Raw genomic sequence first — 13,858 nt, 5'->3', positions numbered from 1 at the left:
TGACACACAGCTGTACCCTCCCCCCTTTTAAACTTAATCACACTGCTGGCTCAGTGTTTTTCGGGTGAAAAACTAAGGCAATGGAGGAAAAACTAAAGGAATGAGGTCTCTTTAGCCCAGAGGACATAGTGCTGAAGGCAGATTGGCTAACAGTAGCTTCATAGGACTTTGAAAGATTTTCCTGTAAGGGACTTTGAGCAGCTGATCTAAAACAACAGAGGCAGGCTTCAACCTTTAACGTCAAGGATTTAAAGGTTAAGCATTAAGTAGAACTTTAGGAATCAAAGAGAAAAATCAAGAGAAATCTTTCTTGAATCATATTTAAAATAGGCCAAGTTTTAAAGAATTCTGAATTATTTCAATGTGGTCTTTCCTAAAGAGAGGAGTATAGAGGTCCCTTTTAGGGGGTCCCTCTGGGAACTTGTGATTCAAGGTCATGGGAGATAGGGAATTGGCCACAGGATGTTTGTTAACTGGAAGTGATACAGTGATGACTGACCTGAGGATGGGTGGTGGGGGATTCTACAACAGAACTTGGACCAGTGGACCATGCGCCAGTCTTCGCTGGAGCTGCAGCTTATGATCAAGCAGACACCTAACAATGTGAGTAGTGCCTGCCAAGGCCTTCATTTTCCCCTGCCCACTTCCAGCTCCATGTGTTAATGTGGGTAGCTACCATATAAGAATCTAGGTCCTACACTTGCACTCTTGACTAAGTGAAATAACAAGGGCTGGGAAATGGTAGGCATGTGGAACGGATGATAAGAAAAATGGGTTGGGAGTGTTAGAGTTATGAGCTATGGGGCAGCTTGGTTGTGGTAGTGGAAGAAACTGTTTCTATGGTCATAGACATAAAGAGGTGTGCAGAAGGGAAGACAGTGGGAAAATATGGAGGTGCTGGAGGACATAACTTCCCACAGTGTGATCCCTACCTTCTTGTCAACCTCCCTAGATTGCTTTTCTTTTTCCTAATCTCCCATCTCTCCTACCATCTATTTTCCTTTTCCCCCAGCTATTTATTTTTTTTATCACCTCCATGACTTTTATTCTTTCCAGGAGATGAACTCCCTCTTAGAGAACATTGCCAAGGCCACGATTGAAGTTTTCCAACAGTCAGCTGAGACAGGGTCATCTTCTGGAAGCACTGCAAACAACATGCCCAGCAACAGCAAAACCAAACCTGTGCTCAGGTTGGGCAGAAACATGTCCAGATTCATCCTTTTAGAATGCTAGTATGACTGATGTCTCTGTGTAGAGAAGATGCTGGGGGATGAAAGGAGAGAATGAATTGTTCAAACGCCTCTCTAACCCCATATCTTCTGACTTCCAGCTCTCTAGAACGCTCTGGTGTATGGCTGGTGGCCCCCCTCATTGCCAAACTGCCTACTTCAGTCCAGGGGCATGTATTAAAGGCTGCCGGGGAGGAATTGGAGAAGGGTCAGCATCTAGGTTCCTCTTCCCGCAAAGAACGTGATCGACAAAAGCAGAAGAGGTAAAGGGGCTTAAGAGCCTAGGATTGAGGAGTAGGAAGGAAACAAGGCTGGACTAGGGAAGAATAAAATTTGGGATTGAGGACTGAGAGTAGACATTCCAGAGAAGTGGAAAAATCAGAGGATAAGAGTGGCATAGATGAATAATAGGTCACATCTTAAGAGAATAATCTGAGCCTGCTGATGGTTCACTCCTGCACTCCTACCTACTCGGGATGGAGTTTAGGAGCAGAGCAATTTAAGACCACCCAGGCAAAAAGCTCCCAAGACCCCATCTCAGACAATAGCTGGGTGCTGTGGCACAAGCCTATTATCCTAGCTACGTGGGAGAAATCAAGAGGATCATGGTTCTAGGTCATCCTGGGCAAGCAATGTTCATGGGACATGCCTGTCATCTCTAGTTATGGTGGAAAGCATAAATTAGGGGATTACAATCCAGACCAGCCTAGGCAAAAAGTGAGATCCTATCTCACAAAAAACTAGAGCAAATAGGGCTTAGTGGTATGGCTTAAGTCAGTCGTGGAGTACCTGTCTAACAAGTGCAAAGCCCTAAGTTGAAATATGAATACTGAAAGAAATAAACATAGACTCTAGGACATGGAGAAATGAGGTCAGAAATTGCTTGACCCACTGTCTCCTCTCCTCCTCCTTCCCCTCCCATTTTCTATTTTTCTTTTCCTTTTAGCATGTCCCTGTTAAGCCAGCAGCCCTTTTTATCCCTGGTGCTAACATGTCTGAAAGGGCAGGATGAACAACGTGAAGGACTCCTTGCCTCCCTTCATAGCCAGGTGCACCAGGTATGGATCTGTGGGACATGGAGGTAGCAGCATAATGAGGAAGGACACACCTAAGAAGCCACTGTGTACTTGAAACTCTCATTACTTTCTGATCAACACACACTGAGTGCTTTGGAATAGAAATGAGAAGATCCCTGAGATGCATGATAAACGTTTCAATTCTATTTTTTTGTTTGAGACTGGGATTCATACTCAATATCTTACACTTTCATTCATTGGCTGACATTCTACCACCTAAACCATGCCTCCAACCCCTTGCTTCAATTCTAGATTGTGACTAATTGGCGAGAGAACCAGTACTTAGATGATTGCAAACCAAAACAGCTAATGCATGAGGCACTCAAACTGCGGCTCAATCTGGTGAGGAGGAGAAACAAGGGGTAGGGCTGGAAGTCAGTAAAGAAGCCCAGGCTGGGGAGGGGAGGGTTGAGGATGGAGGTCCCAGATTTTGGAGGGGGGGTCTTTGAATATTAACTCTGTTCTCCTAAAGGATGTAAAGACTAAAAGTGGTTGAAGGGACCAAATCCCTGTGGTCTGGGTCCAATAGGTTGCATACAATGGATCCTTGCAGAGATTCTGCCTCAATAGTGGAGGTTTTTTTTGTCAGTCCTGGGGCTTGAACTTGGGGCCTGGGCACTGTCCCTGAGCCTTATTGCTCAAGGCTAGCACTCAACCACTCGAGCCACAGCTCCACTTCTGCTTTTTTGGTAGTTTAGTTGGAGATAAGAGTCTCATAGGCTTTCTTGCCCAGGCTGGCTTTGAACTGTGATCCTCAGATCTCAGTATCTTGAGGAGCTAGGATCACAGACTTGAACCACCAATGCCTGGCTCAGTATCTGATATTCTAACGGGGCCCTAGAAATACTAGGAATCCATTATGGGATGTCAAGTGGAATGTTGGAAATCATTTAGTTCAACTCCTAACTCTTTATAAGGAAATAGTGGCTCAGAGGTATCGAATTCAGCTGCTGGCCTAAGAATTATGTTGCAAATCATAGGCACAAATGATGGGACATAGCCTTGGGTTCCAACTCCCACCCATTCAGGTTCTAACTTAACTTTCCTTAAGCACTGGCTGTTTGCCTGTGAGCCATCTGACTGACTTGTGGCCCTGGCAGGTGGGGGGTATGTTTGACACAGTGCAGCGCAGCACCCAGCAGACCACAGAGTGGGCCGTGCTCCTCCTGGAGATCATCATCAGTGGCACTGTAGACATGCAGTCCAACAAGTACGCACCCTGCCTTGCCCTGCCCTGCCCTGCTCTGCCCTGCAGTACTGGACTCTGGAGAAGCCCCTACACCCATGCTAGCTGCATAAGCCACTGAAATCAGGGTGGCTCTATGTCTCTAGATTCCCCCAGGGTCTTGGTGTCCTTGGGGTAACATAGCAAGCACCTCTCCCCTACCTGCTTATGACCTTCCCCAATCCCTTTTTTCTTTTGACTTCTCTGGTTCTCTTCCTGGCTTTCCACTCACACAGTGAACTCTTTACTACTGTGCTGGACATGCTGAGTGTGCTCATCAATGGGACATTGGCTGCAGACATGTCTAGCATCTCACAAGGCAGCATGGAAGAAAACAAACGTGCATACATGAACCTGGTGAAGAAGCTGCAGGTGAGCAGAAGAGACAAGGGCATGGTTTTGGGGTACTTGAGTATTTGGTTGTCAGCTCCTGCTGCCCTGGCTTTGCATTTGCTAGCCAGCCTCATGGACTTATTCTGTTGTAAGCCTTCTACTCTTCCCTTTTTGTGTGTCTGCTCTTGGTTAGCAGGTGCGTGCGTGCATGCGTGCGTGCGTGTGTGTGTGTGTGTGTGTGTGTGTGTGTTGGTCCTGGGCTTGAGTTCAGAGCCTGGGTCTTGTCCCTGAGCTGATCAAGGCTACCACTCTACCATTTGAGCCTCAGTTCCACTTCTAGCTTTTGGTTTCTCATTTCTAGATTTTTTGGTGGTTAATTGGAAACAAGGGTTTCTTTTGTTTGTTTGTTTGTTTTGGGTCCGGTCGTGGGGCCTGAACTCTGGGTCTGGGCGCTGTCCCTCAGCTCTTCAGCTCAAGGCTAGCACTCTACCACTTGAGCCACAGTGCCACTTCCGGCTTTTTTCTTTTTGCTTATGTGGTGCTGAGGAATCGAACCCAGGGCCTCGGGCATGCAAGGCAAGCGCTCTACCACTGAGCCACCTTCCCAGCCCGGAAACAAGGGTTTCCCTAGCATTCCTGCCCAGGCTGGCTTCAAACCATGATCCTCAGATCTCAGCATCCTAAATAGCTAGGATTATAGGCACAAGCTACCAGTGCCCAGCTTCCTTTTTTTTTTTTTTTTTTTTTAACCAATCCTGGGGCTTGAACTAAGGGCCTGGGCACTGTCCCTGAGTTGCTTTTGCTAAAGGCTAGCACTCTACCACTTGAGCCACAAGACCATTTCCAGCTTTTTCTGTTTATGTAGTGCTGAAGAATTGAACCCAGGGATTCATGCATGCTAGGCAAGCACTCCACCACTAAGTCACATTCCCAGTCCTCCTTTGGTTTTCTTTTTTCTCTTTTTCTTTTTTTGTTGGCCATGGGACTTGAACTCTAAACCTGGGCACTGTTCCTGAGCTCTTCAGCTCAAGGCTAGTGCTCTACCACTTGAGCCACTTCTGGTTTTCTGGTGGTGAATTGGAGATAAGAGTCTCATGGACTTTCCTGCCCAGGTTGGCTTTGAACCGCCATCCTCAGATCTCAGCCTCTTGAGTAGCTAGGATTACAGGCATGAGCCACCAGGGCCTGGCTCCTCCTTTTGGTTTTTGAGGCAGGTTGTCAGTATATAGCTCAAGTTGGCCTCTCTCCATCCTTCTGTCTCAGCCTCCCAAGTGCTAAGATTACAGGCATGTACCTTTATGCCAGGTTCTGTGCTACTTGAGACATGCCAGCCTTCTTTTTTTTTTTTTTTTGGGGGGGGGGGGGGTCCGGTCGTGGGGCCTGAACTCTGGGCCTGGGCGCTGTCCCTCAGCTCTTCAGCTCAAGGCTAGCACTCTACCACTTGAGCCACAGCTCCACTTCTGGCTTTTTTTCTTATGTGGTGCTGAGGAATCGAACCCAGGGCCTCGAGCATGCAAGGCAAGTGCTCTACCACTGAGCCACCTTTCCAGCCCCATGCCAGCCTTCTTTTTGTCTATCTGAACTTTTTTGTCTGAGACTGAGACTTGAACCCAGTACCTGATGCTTTCACTCATTGGCTAGAGTCCTACCAAGTAAGTGAACCACACCTCCAACCACTATATTTGAACTCTTGTCCTGTCTTCTTGTGCCTGCAGAAGGAGTTGGGGGAATGCCAGTCAGACAGTCTGGAAAAGGTTCACCAACTTCTGCCACTGCCCAAGCAGACGCGAGATGTCATCACTTGTGAGCCACAGGGTTCCCTTATCGACACCAAGGGCAACAAAATTGCTGGCTTCGATTCTATCTTCAAGAAGGAGGCATGTTCTGCTATCTTCCCTTGTTCTCTGCTTCTTTTCTCTTTTGTGAGGGAACTTCCAGCTCACATACTAGATTCAGGGTTCATTAGGCTCAGTCCACGGAAATCTGCAAACTCTCTCTGAGCTTTCAGAATCTCCTAGCTTTCCTTTGTCTCCCTCTCTTTGGAGTTCCACCTTCTTTCCTTGGTCTCTCCCTTCACCTCCCACCTTTTTACATGCCACCACTCTCGGCACCCTGCACCCCTTCTTTCCTTTTCCCCCATCTGCCTCCTCTCCTATCCCATCCATCAGTCCACTTACACCATATCTCTTTTCTCTGTGTGTATGTCTCTCTCCTCCACCCACCCATCTCTGCTCAGTTTTCTTTTTTCCCCATCTGTCAGTTGCAGTATTTGTTGAGTTAACTGTTTTCTTTGTGTACAGTAGAGAGGGGACAGACAGGGTGTGGACTTTAAAACCCAAAGTGCATTTCCTTCATATATACATTCTCTCCCTTTCTTTCCTCTCCCATGTGTGTCTGCCTCTGTCTCTGCCTCATTCTTTTTTGGCTTTTCTATCTTTCTCCACTCTCCTCTCTTTCCCTCTTTTTATTTCTGTTTCTGGCTCTGCCTTTCTCTGCCAGTCTTTAGTCTTTCCCCGTCTTCTCTCCCTCTCCCTGCCTGCTCTTTCCCTTTCTCTCTTTTCTCTCTCTGTCCTTTCCTATTTTTGTCTTATGTGAATGTCAGTTCTCTCCTTTCCTGCTCTCTTCCTTTGTCTATTCTCACCTTGTTCTGTGCCTCTGTCTCTGCTTCTTCCTCCTTTGCCTCTGCTCCATCTTTCTCTACTGGCTTCATTTCTCCCTTCCATATCTCCTCTCTGGCCTTGCTTTCTTTCCACATAATGCTCTTTCCTGCAGGTAAGTGTATCAATGTGCTGGAGTATGTCTTTTCTCTATCACCCCTGTCTAAAACTTTTTCCTGTATTAAAATGGCCATCAGATATTTTGCCCCCTTCTACAAGTTCTCATGGCCTACCTTCTGTGTTCAGAGTGTTCATAGCTCATTGTCTCTCATTTTCTGGAGCAGGGTCTTCAGGTTTCTACCAAACAAAAGATCTCTCCCTGGGACCTATTCGAGGGCTTGAAGCCATCAGCACCACTTTCCTGGGGCTGGTTTGGCACTGTCCGGGTGGACCGGCGAGTGGCTCGGGGAGAGGAGCAGCAGAGACTGTTGCTCTACCATACACACCTGCGGCCTCGGCCTCGAGCTTATTACCTGGAGCCACTGCCACTGCCTCCAGAAGATGAAGAGCCACCAGCTCCCACACTGCTAGAACCTGAGAAAAAGGCTCCTGAGCCCCCCAAAACTGACAAACCAGGGACAGCTCCACCCAGCACTGAGGAACGCAAGAAGAAGTCCACCAAGGGCAAGAAACGCAGCCAGCCAGCCATCAAGACAGAGGCCAGTGCCACCTCCACCAGAGTTCTCCCCCAGCCCTCACTCATGATGGTTTTGTACATAGTAGAAAAGGGAGGGTTTCTGGTTTACTAGAGGCATGGTGGCACGTGGGAAGTGGGTGCCAGTAGAATCAGGATAAAAATTAACCGTATAGTTGGGTGCCGGTGGCTCAGGAGGCTGAGATCTGAGGATCGCAGTTGGAAGCCAGCCCAGGCAGATTTTTATCTTCAGTTAACCACCAAAAGCAGCCAGAAATGGAACTCTGGCTCGAGTAGTAGCGTGCTAGTCCTGAGCAATAAAACTCAGAGGCAGCCCCAGGCCTTGAGTTGAAGCCCCAGGACAACATTTAAAAATGACCATATAACTGTAGTTCCTTCACCCCATTCTCCCCCACCCACCCCCACTCTTCTACAACCCAGTCACTTCTTTCTGTATACTCATGTAGGACTACGGCATGGGCTCAGGTCGAAGTGGCCCCTATGGTGTGACAGTGCCTCCAGACCTTCTGCACCATGCAAATCCTGGCTCCATGTCCCACCTCAGCTACAGGCAGGGCTCCATGAGCCTGTACACCCAGAACCAGCCACTACCTGCAGGTGAGTACCTGCCACAAGCAAAGGTGGAGTCACGTGATCATTCCTCCCTCCTTTGGGGAATGGTGGATGAATAGGATTCTGATAAGGGCTGAAAGGATGAGGAACCCAGAGAGGCCAATCTGCTTTCCTTTCCAGGTGGGCCTCGTGTCGACCCATACCGCCCTATGCGATTACCAATGCAGAAGCTGCCAACACGACCAACTTACCCTGGAGTGCTGCCCACAACTATGACTGGCGTCATGGGCCTAGAACCCTCTTATAAGGCCTCTGTGTACCGGCAGCAGCAACCTACAGTGCCCCAGGGACAGCGCCTTCGTCAACAGCTCCAGGCAAAGATAGTGAGAGGGGCAATAGGGAGGGCTGTCAGGGAGAGGGGCTTTGGTGGGTCCCAGGACTGAGGAGACACTTGGGATTTTTCACAAGAACACCCAGGGTGGGAGATACAAGAGAAGAAAGTATTTCCTGAGTTTGAGTTTTCTCTCCTTTTCTTCCTTTAGCAGAGTCAGGGGATGTTGGGTCAGTCATCTGTCCATCAGATGACTCCCAGCTCTTCCTATGGTTTGCAGACCTCCCAGGTAAGAGCCTAGAACTGTGATCCTCAGGGATAAGGAAACAGGCAGCTGCACACACTCATAACCCTGACTCCTCCCTTCCTTCCCTCCAGGGCTATACTTCTTATGTTTCTCATGTGGGACTACAGCAACACACAGGCCCTGCAGGTACCATGGTGCCCCCCAGCTACTCCAGCCAGCCTTATCAGAGCACCCACCCTTCTACCAATCCTACTCTTGTAGATCCTACCCGCCATCTGCAACAGCGGCCCAGTGGCTATGTGCACCAGCAAGCCCCAACCTATGGACATGGACTGACCTCCACTCAAAGGTACTCAAAGTAGTGAAGGCCTGGGAAGGAACACTAAGGTATGAGAGAGTATCTGATTTAGGAAAATCTGTGCCTGAAGGTGATCGGACTGGTCTAGACTTTCAGAGACATCAGGAACACTTGCCTGGTCACGTAACCTGAAACCACAAAAGGCTGACATTGGAAAGGACCCTGGAGACTGATAGCCTCACATTTACTATCCTAACATTTCTTTGAGGCTCAGAGAGAAGAAATCATTTATTCAACTCTGATAAGAAAAGATCTGGGATTTACAGATAGAATACATGATAAAGAGTCATCACAATGTTATTAAGCAGTTCAACTCCAGGGTAGTTAATGTTAGCCAAACCTTAGTTATGACTTGGTAACTGTCATGAGGCTCTGCAGCCTCAAATTCACTGCCAACATGCTAGCACCAAGGTGAAGAGAAATAGCAAAGAAAAACCAGAGTCCCTTACCACAAAGAATTTTTACTAGAGTTCACAAGTAAAACTATTACACAGAGGACTATTTATACAGTACAGTGAGTGTAAATAAAATAAATCTATATGGGCACTGGTAACTCACACCTGTAATCATAGCTACTCAGAAGGCTGAGCAGTTCAAAGCCAGCCAGAGTAGGAAAGTGTGAGATTCTTATCTCCAATTAATCAGCAAAAAGCTGGAAATAGAGCAGTGGCTCAAGTGATAGAGCATTAGCCTTGAGGAGAAAAGCTAAATCTAGACCCTGAGTTAAAACCCCAGTACTGGCATGCATGCGTGCGCATGCGCGCGCGCGCGCGCGCGCGCGCACGCGCACACACACACACACACACACACACACACACACACACAGACACGCAGACACACACACACAAACTGGAATACTGTTATACTGTCAGTGTGGACCTGAGTCACCTGAGAAAGGTTCATGAAGGAAGTAAGGCTTGATTTGGCCTTTGATGGATAGTTATGATGAATATTGTTAAGAGGAGAAAGAAGGGCAAGAAGAAGCAATAGGGGAGGGGCTGGGAAGGTGGCTCAGTGGTAGAGTGCTTGCCTTGCATGCATGAGGCCCTGGGTTCGATTCCTCAGCACCATATAAGCAGAAAAAGCTGGAAGTGGCGCCGTGGCTCAAATGGTAGAGCACTAGCCTTGGGCTGAAGAGCTGAGGGACAGCGTCCAGGCCCAGAGTTCAAGCCCCATGACCGACAAAAAAAAAAAAAGATTATCTTTGCCAGGCGCTGGTAGCTCACGCCTGTAATCCTAGCTACTCAGGAGGCTGAGATCTGAGGATCGAGGTTCAAGCCAGCCTGGGCTTGAAAGACCGTGAGACTCCTATCTCCAATAAACCACCAGAAAACCAGACGTGGCACTGTAGCTCAAGTGGTAGAGCGCTTGCCTTGAGCTGAAGAGCTGAGGGATAACGCCCAGGCCCAGAGTTCAGGCCCCACAACTGACCAAAAAAAACAAAAAACAAACAAAAAAACCCAGAAGCAATAGGGAGCCAGCTGACACAGGAGTATGTAGATTCCAGTAGAGATGGCAGAAAGAATAGGAGAAAAAATTTGAAATGTTACTGGGGAGACAACAAAAAACTTTTTTTTGGTTGTGAGGTTTGAACTTTGGGCCTGGGTGCTATCACTCAGCTCTTCAGCCCAAGGCTAACACTATAGCACTTGAGCCACAGCACCATTTCTGGTTTTCTGGTGGTTAATTGGAGATAAGAGTGTCATGGATTTTCCTGCCTGGGCTGGCTTTGAACCATGCTCTTCAGATCTCAACCTCCGGAGTAGCTAGGATTACAGTCGTGAGCCACTGGCACCCGGCAACAAAAAACTTTCGATGAGTGTTTACTGAATGACTGTCCTGTGTCGAGACTGTTTTTCATAGGAGAGAAATAGCTAAAACAGAATTGAAAAATTCCTAACTATTAAGGTTATGAGACACTGAAATGGAGTATTGTCTTTGTGCCTTATTCCCTGACCTACAAGTCTATTCGACTCCAGAAGAACTCCTGGTTAGTGCCAAGAGGAATGAATGCAATGATTTGTTAGTTTCTCTCAGGTCAGGGACCCAGAGTTTGTACCGCCCCCTTTCCCTGCCCTGTGCCTTGACCTTTGGACTTCTTCTCTTTGGAGGTTTTCACACCAGACATTGCAGCAGACATCCATGATAGGTACCATGGCTCCACTGAATGCCCAGGGCGTCCAGGCAGGCGTCCGTTCAGCTTCCATACTGCCTGAGCAGCAGCAGCAGCAGCAACAGCAGCAGCAGCAACAGCAGCAGCAGCAGCAGCAGCAGCAGCAGCAGCAGCAACAGCAGCAGCAGCAGCAACAGTACCACATCCGGCAGCAGCAGCAACAGATCCTGAGGGTGAGGCCTTGGCATTGCATCCAGAACTTAGGAGCCCAAGGAGGGAGGGAAGGACAGATTCTTTCTCCATTATCACCAAGATTCAATGAGGTAGTATGCTGAGCACCCAGCCAAGTGGTTGGCCAATGGTGGTACTGTTTTTGTTGTTGTTTCCTGAGGAACAGAGTGTGCGAATGGACACTGTTGGGTATATAGTAGGTTTACTTTCTTCCTCTGTAGTAATCCGACAAAGGTAGATGGAGATCCAGAGTTTCCTCCTGGTCTTCTTGGGCCCAGCTTACTCTCCCTTCCTGCCCTCATCCTTCCAAGGGAGTCACAGCTCCCTTACTCTCATTAGAAGTATCTTGTATCCTCATAGCAGCAACAACAGCAGCAGCAGCAGCAACAGCAGCAGCAGCAGCAGCAGCAGCAACAACCACCACCACCACAACAACCACACCAGCAGCAGCAACAACAACAGGCGGCACCTCCTCAACCTCAGCCCCAGTCACAGCCCCAGGTAGCTGCTGGATTACAGCTCCAGACTCAGGGACAGCTTGCCCAGACTGGGCATACAGCCAATGAGCTAGGTTGGGGATAGTGTGCAATGGAATAATAGTGGAATGCTACGCATGGTAGTTTACAAAGGATTGGGAGGTAAGGATCAGGAAGGAGATGAAAGGGTAAGAATTCCATCATCTACATTTCTCTGCCTCAGTTCCAGCGCCAGGGGCTTCAACAGACTCAACAGCAGCAACAAACAGCAGCTTTGGTCCGGCAACTCCAACAACAGCTCTCCAGTAAGCCTTGTCTTCCTTTCCAAGGAAAACCTTGGGGAATAAGTGGAGCATGGGGTAACAAATGTAGCAGAGGTGCTGGCTTCAGGCCTAGGTTGTAAGAAAAGATGTTTCCCTTCCTCTTTTTCCCTTTCCCCTTCTCCTTCCCTTCCCTCTGCTTCCCTTCCCACCTAACTAGCTTTTCTCTTGCATAGCCATAAACATATTTGATCTGCCACCCCTGATGATCTCTGATTTTCCACAGATACCCAGCCACAACCCAGTACCAACATATTTGGACGCTACTGAGCCACGTGGAGGAACTACTTGAGCACTGGATGTAGCCCTAAATACCCTTTTCCTCTTAATTCCCAGTCCTTTTCGTGGGCTAGCACCAGTAGTGGTTGGGCCTCTTCCCTCAGGCTCCATTTTTAATGAATTTTTAGTATTTTTGTTAATGTGAAATATTGAGCTGTTGGGTTTTTGTATAATATTTATAGAGACCCCAGAGCTGTTGCACCCAATATACAGAGCTTTGCAAAGGGAGTGTGTGAGTCTGCGTGTTGGGGAAGGGTCGTCTCTTGGGAGATACTGGGAGCTGTACCAACAAGTCAGAGCCTTCAAGCTTCCAGATCATCTTCCCTACTTATCTTCTACCCCCTACAGTTATTTATTTTTTAATGCTACTACTGAGGCTTGAACTCAGGGCCTCACACTCTCACTTGGCTCACATCCGCTCAAGGATGGCAGTATACTGTTTGAACCACACCTCTGCTTCTGGCATTTTTCTGATTGGAGATAAATCTCTCAAGAGTTGTCTGCTTGGGAAGGCATCAACCACTATCCTCAGATCTTAGCCTCCTGAGTAGCAAGGATTATAAGTGAGAGCCACCAGCACTAGGCTCCCTACATATCTTAGGTCTGATTGGATTGCTATACTCTCTTCCGTGCTCCCAGGCAACATCTCTTAGGGGGACAGCTTACCTCCCAGCTAAACTGTTCAGCTCCTTTACTGTCTTCTCCATGGGAGACTTACTGATGGGATTGGGGATGGGCCATTAAGCCTGGGGGAGGGGGAGGAATCAATGGAATCCCATTCTCCTCTACAACAGCCCAGAAGATGGGCCTGGAACAGGCTGGGGTGGGGAAATGACTGACATCCAGCCTACCATTTGTTTGCTGTCTCATGTGATCCTAGTAAGGCAATGAGCGGCAATAAGCTAGAGGACTTCCAGAGAGTCTCATTTCTGGGTTGAGAAATTGCACTCCATTGGTACTTGCCATCATAGAATAGGTGGCTGTAGGAGGAAGAGAGCCCTAGTAAGAAGCAGCACCTGTTTCCTCTTTGCCCTGCTGCTGGAACTGTTTCCTTTCACATGACCCACCTTGGCAGTTACCCAGGGTGACTGTTGCTCACTCCCATTTTACAGTAGAGAAACTTCCAAACTTCCTCCAGAGTCATATTTGGACCTGGGGCTAGGCCATTCTCATCCTCCTTTGCATTCTGCCTTGGGCCCTAGATCCAAGATTATGAAGAAGAGCCAACTGCTCATAAAGCAGTGGAATCTCCTGGTCTGCCTAGCTGGGGCTGGAAGAAGCCCAGTTCCAGCCCAATGGCTGGATGGTACAGGAAGATTTGACAACTTAAAGGCATTGTCCAAACAATAGTTGCACTCTTATCATGAAGTACCACATGTGCTGATAAAACTAGGAGTACCAATCAATCAATACCCGTTATAAAAATAAAAATCCTTCAAGGTCCATTGATAAAACCCTCCTGTGTGTCTGGGATTTACCAAGTTCCTGAGTTGCAATATGAGGAAGAGCTCCCTGACATGGCAAATGCCAACACAACTCAAATATTTTCTCACTTGACTGTGGCCTGACATACTCAGTGGATCATGGGGGTAAAAGCTTGACTGGGATAAAGGGTGTTTGGAGGAGGTTGGAAGGTACTATGCTAACTAGATAGGTACACTACATATGGAAGCAGACAATGACACCAGGTTTGAGTGCAGGACAGGTAGAGGCTAAAATGGGTAGGCAGCTTGGCATCATGCTGAAGTCTGAATCTGACCTGCCCCAACAGACATG

General features: G+C 48.0%; 1 protein-coding gene across 4 annotated transcripts in view; it reads left to right on the top strand.

Annotated features, from left to right (window-relative positions):
• Positions 1-12,310, top strand: part of Med12 (mediator complex subunit 12) — a 30,184-nt gene extending 17,874 nt beyond the window's left edge. Inside the window, exons 29-45 of one of the 4 annotated variants that reach the window (XM_042694835.1) lie at positions 532-603; positions 1,057-1,190; positions 1,331-1,492; positions 2,176-2,287; positions 2,558-2,647; positions 3,406-3,515; positions 3,767-3,902; positions 5,579-5,740; positions 6,805-7,179; positions 7,622-7,772; positions 7,908-8,101; positions 8,270-8,347; positions 8,437-8,654; positions 10,775-11,009; positions 11,368-11,508; positions 11,707-11,788; positions 12,030-12,310. In XM_042694835.1, the coding sequence (XP_042550769.1) occupies positions 532-603; positions 1,057-1,190; positions 1,331-1,492; positions 2,176-2,287; positions 2,558-2,647; positions 3,406-3,515; positions 3,767-3,902; positions 5,579-5,740; positions 6,805-7,179; positions 7,622-7,772; positions 7,908-8,101; positions 8,270-8,347; positions 8,437-8,654; positions 10,775-11,009; positions 11,368-11,508; positions 11,707-11,788; positions 12,030-12,073 (2,496 nt within the window). In that variant the 3' untranslated portion in view covers positions 12,074-12,310. Of the gene's footprint in view, positions 1-531; positions 604-1,056; positions 1,191-1,330; positions 1,493-2,175; positions 2,288-2,557; positions 2,648-3,405; positions 3,516-3,766; positions 3,903-5,578; positions 5,741-6,804; positions 7,180-7,621; positions 7,773-7,907; positions 8,111-8,269; positions 8,348-8,436; positions 8,655-10,774; positions 11,509-11,706; positions 11,789-12,029 lie in introns of those variants that run through there. The other 3 variants (XM_042694834.1, XM_042694833.1, XM_042694832.1) reach the window with 3 other exon arrangements.
• Positions 12,311-13,858: the final 1,548 nt, after the last annotated feature.

This window comes from Dipodomys spectabilis, unplaced genomic scaffold (assembly GCF_019054845.1).
Source record: "Dipodomys spectabilis isolate Male_0828 unplaced genomic scaffold, ASM1905484v1 ptg000176l, whole genome shotgun sequence".
NCBI classification, from domain to species: Eukaryota; Metazoa; Chordata; class Mammalia; order Rodentia; family Heteromyidae; genus Dipodomys; species Dipodomys spectabilis.
The sequence above is the reverse complement of the archived record's forward strand: the minus strand, read 5'-3'. Positions and strand labels throughout refer to the sequence as shown.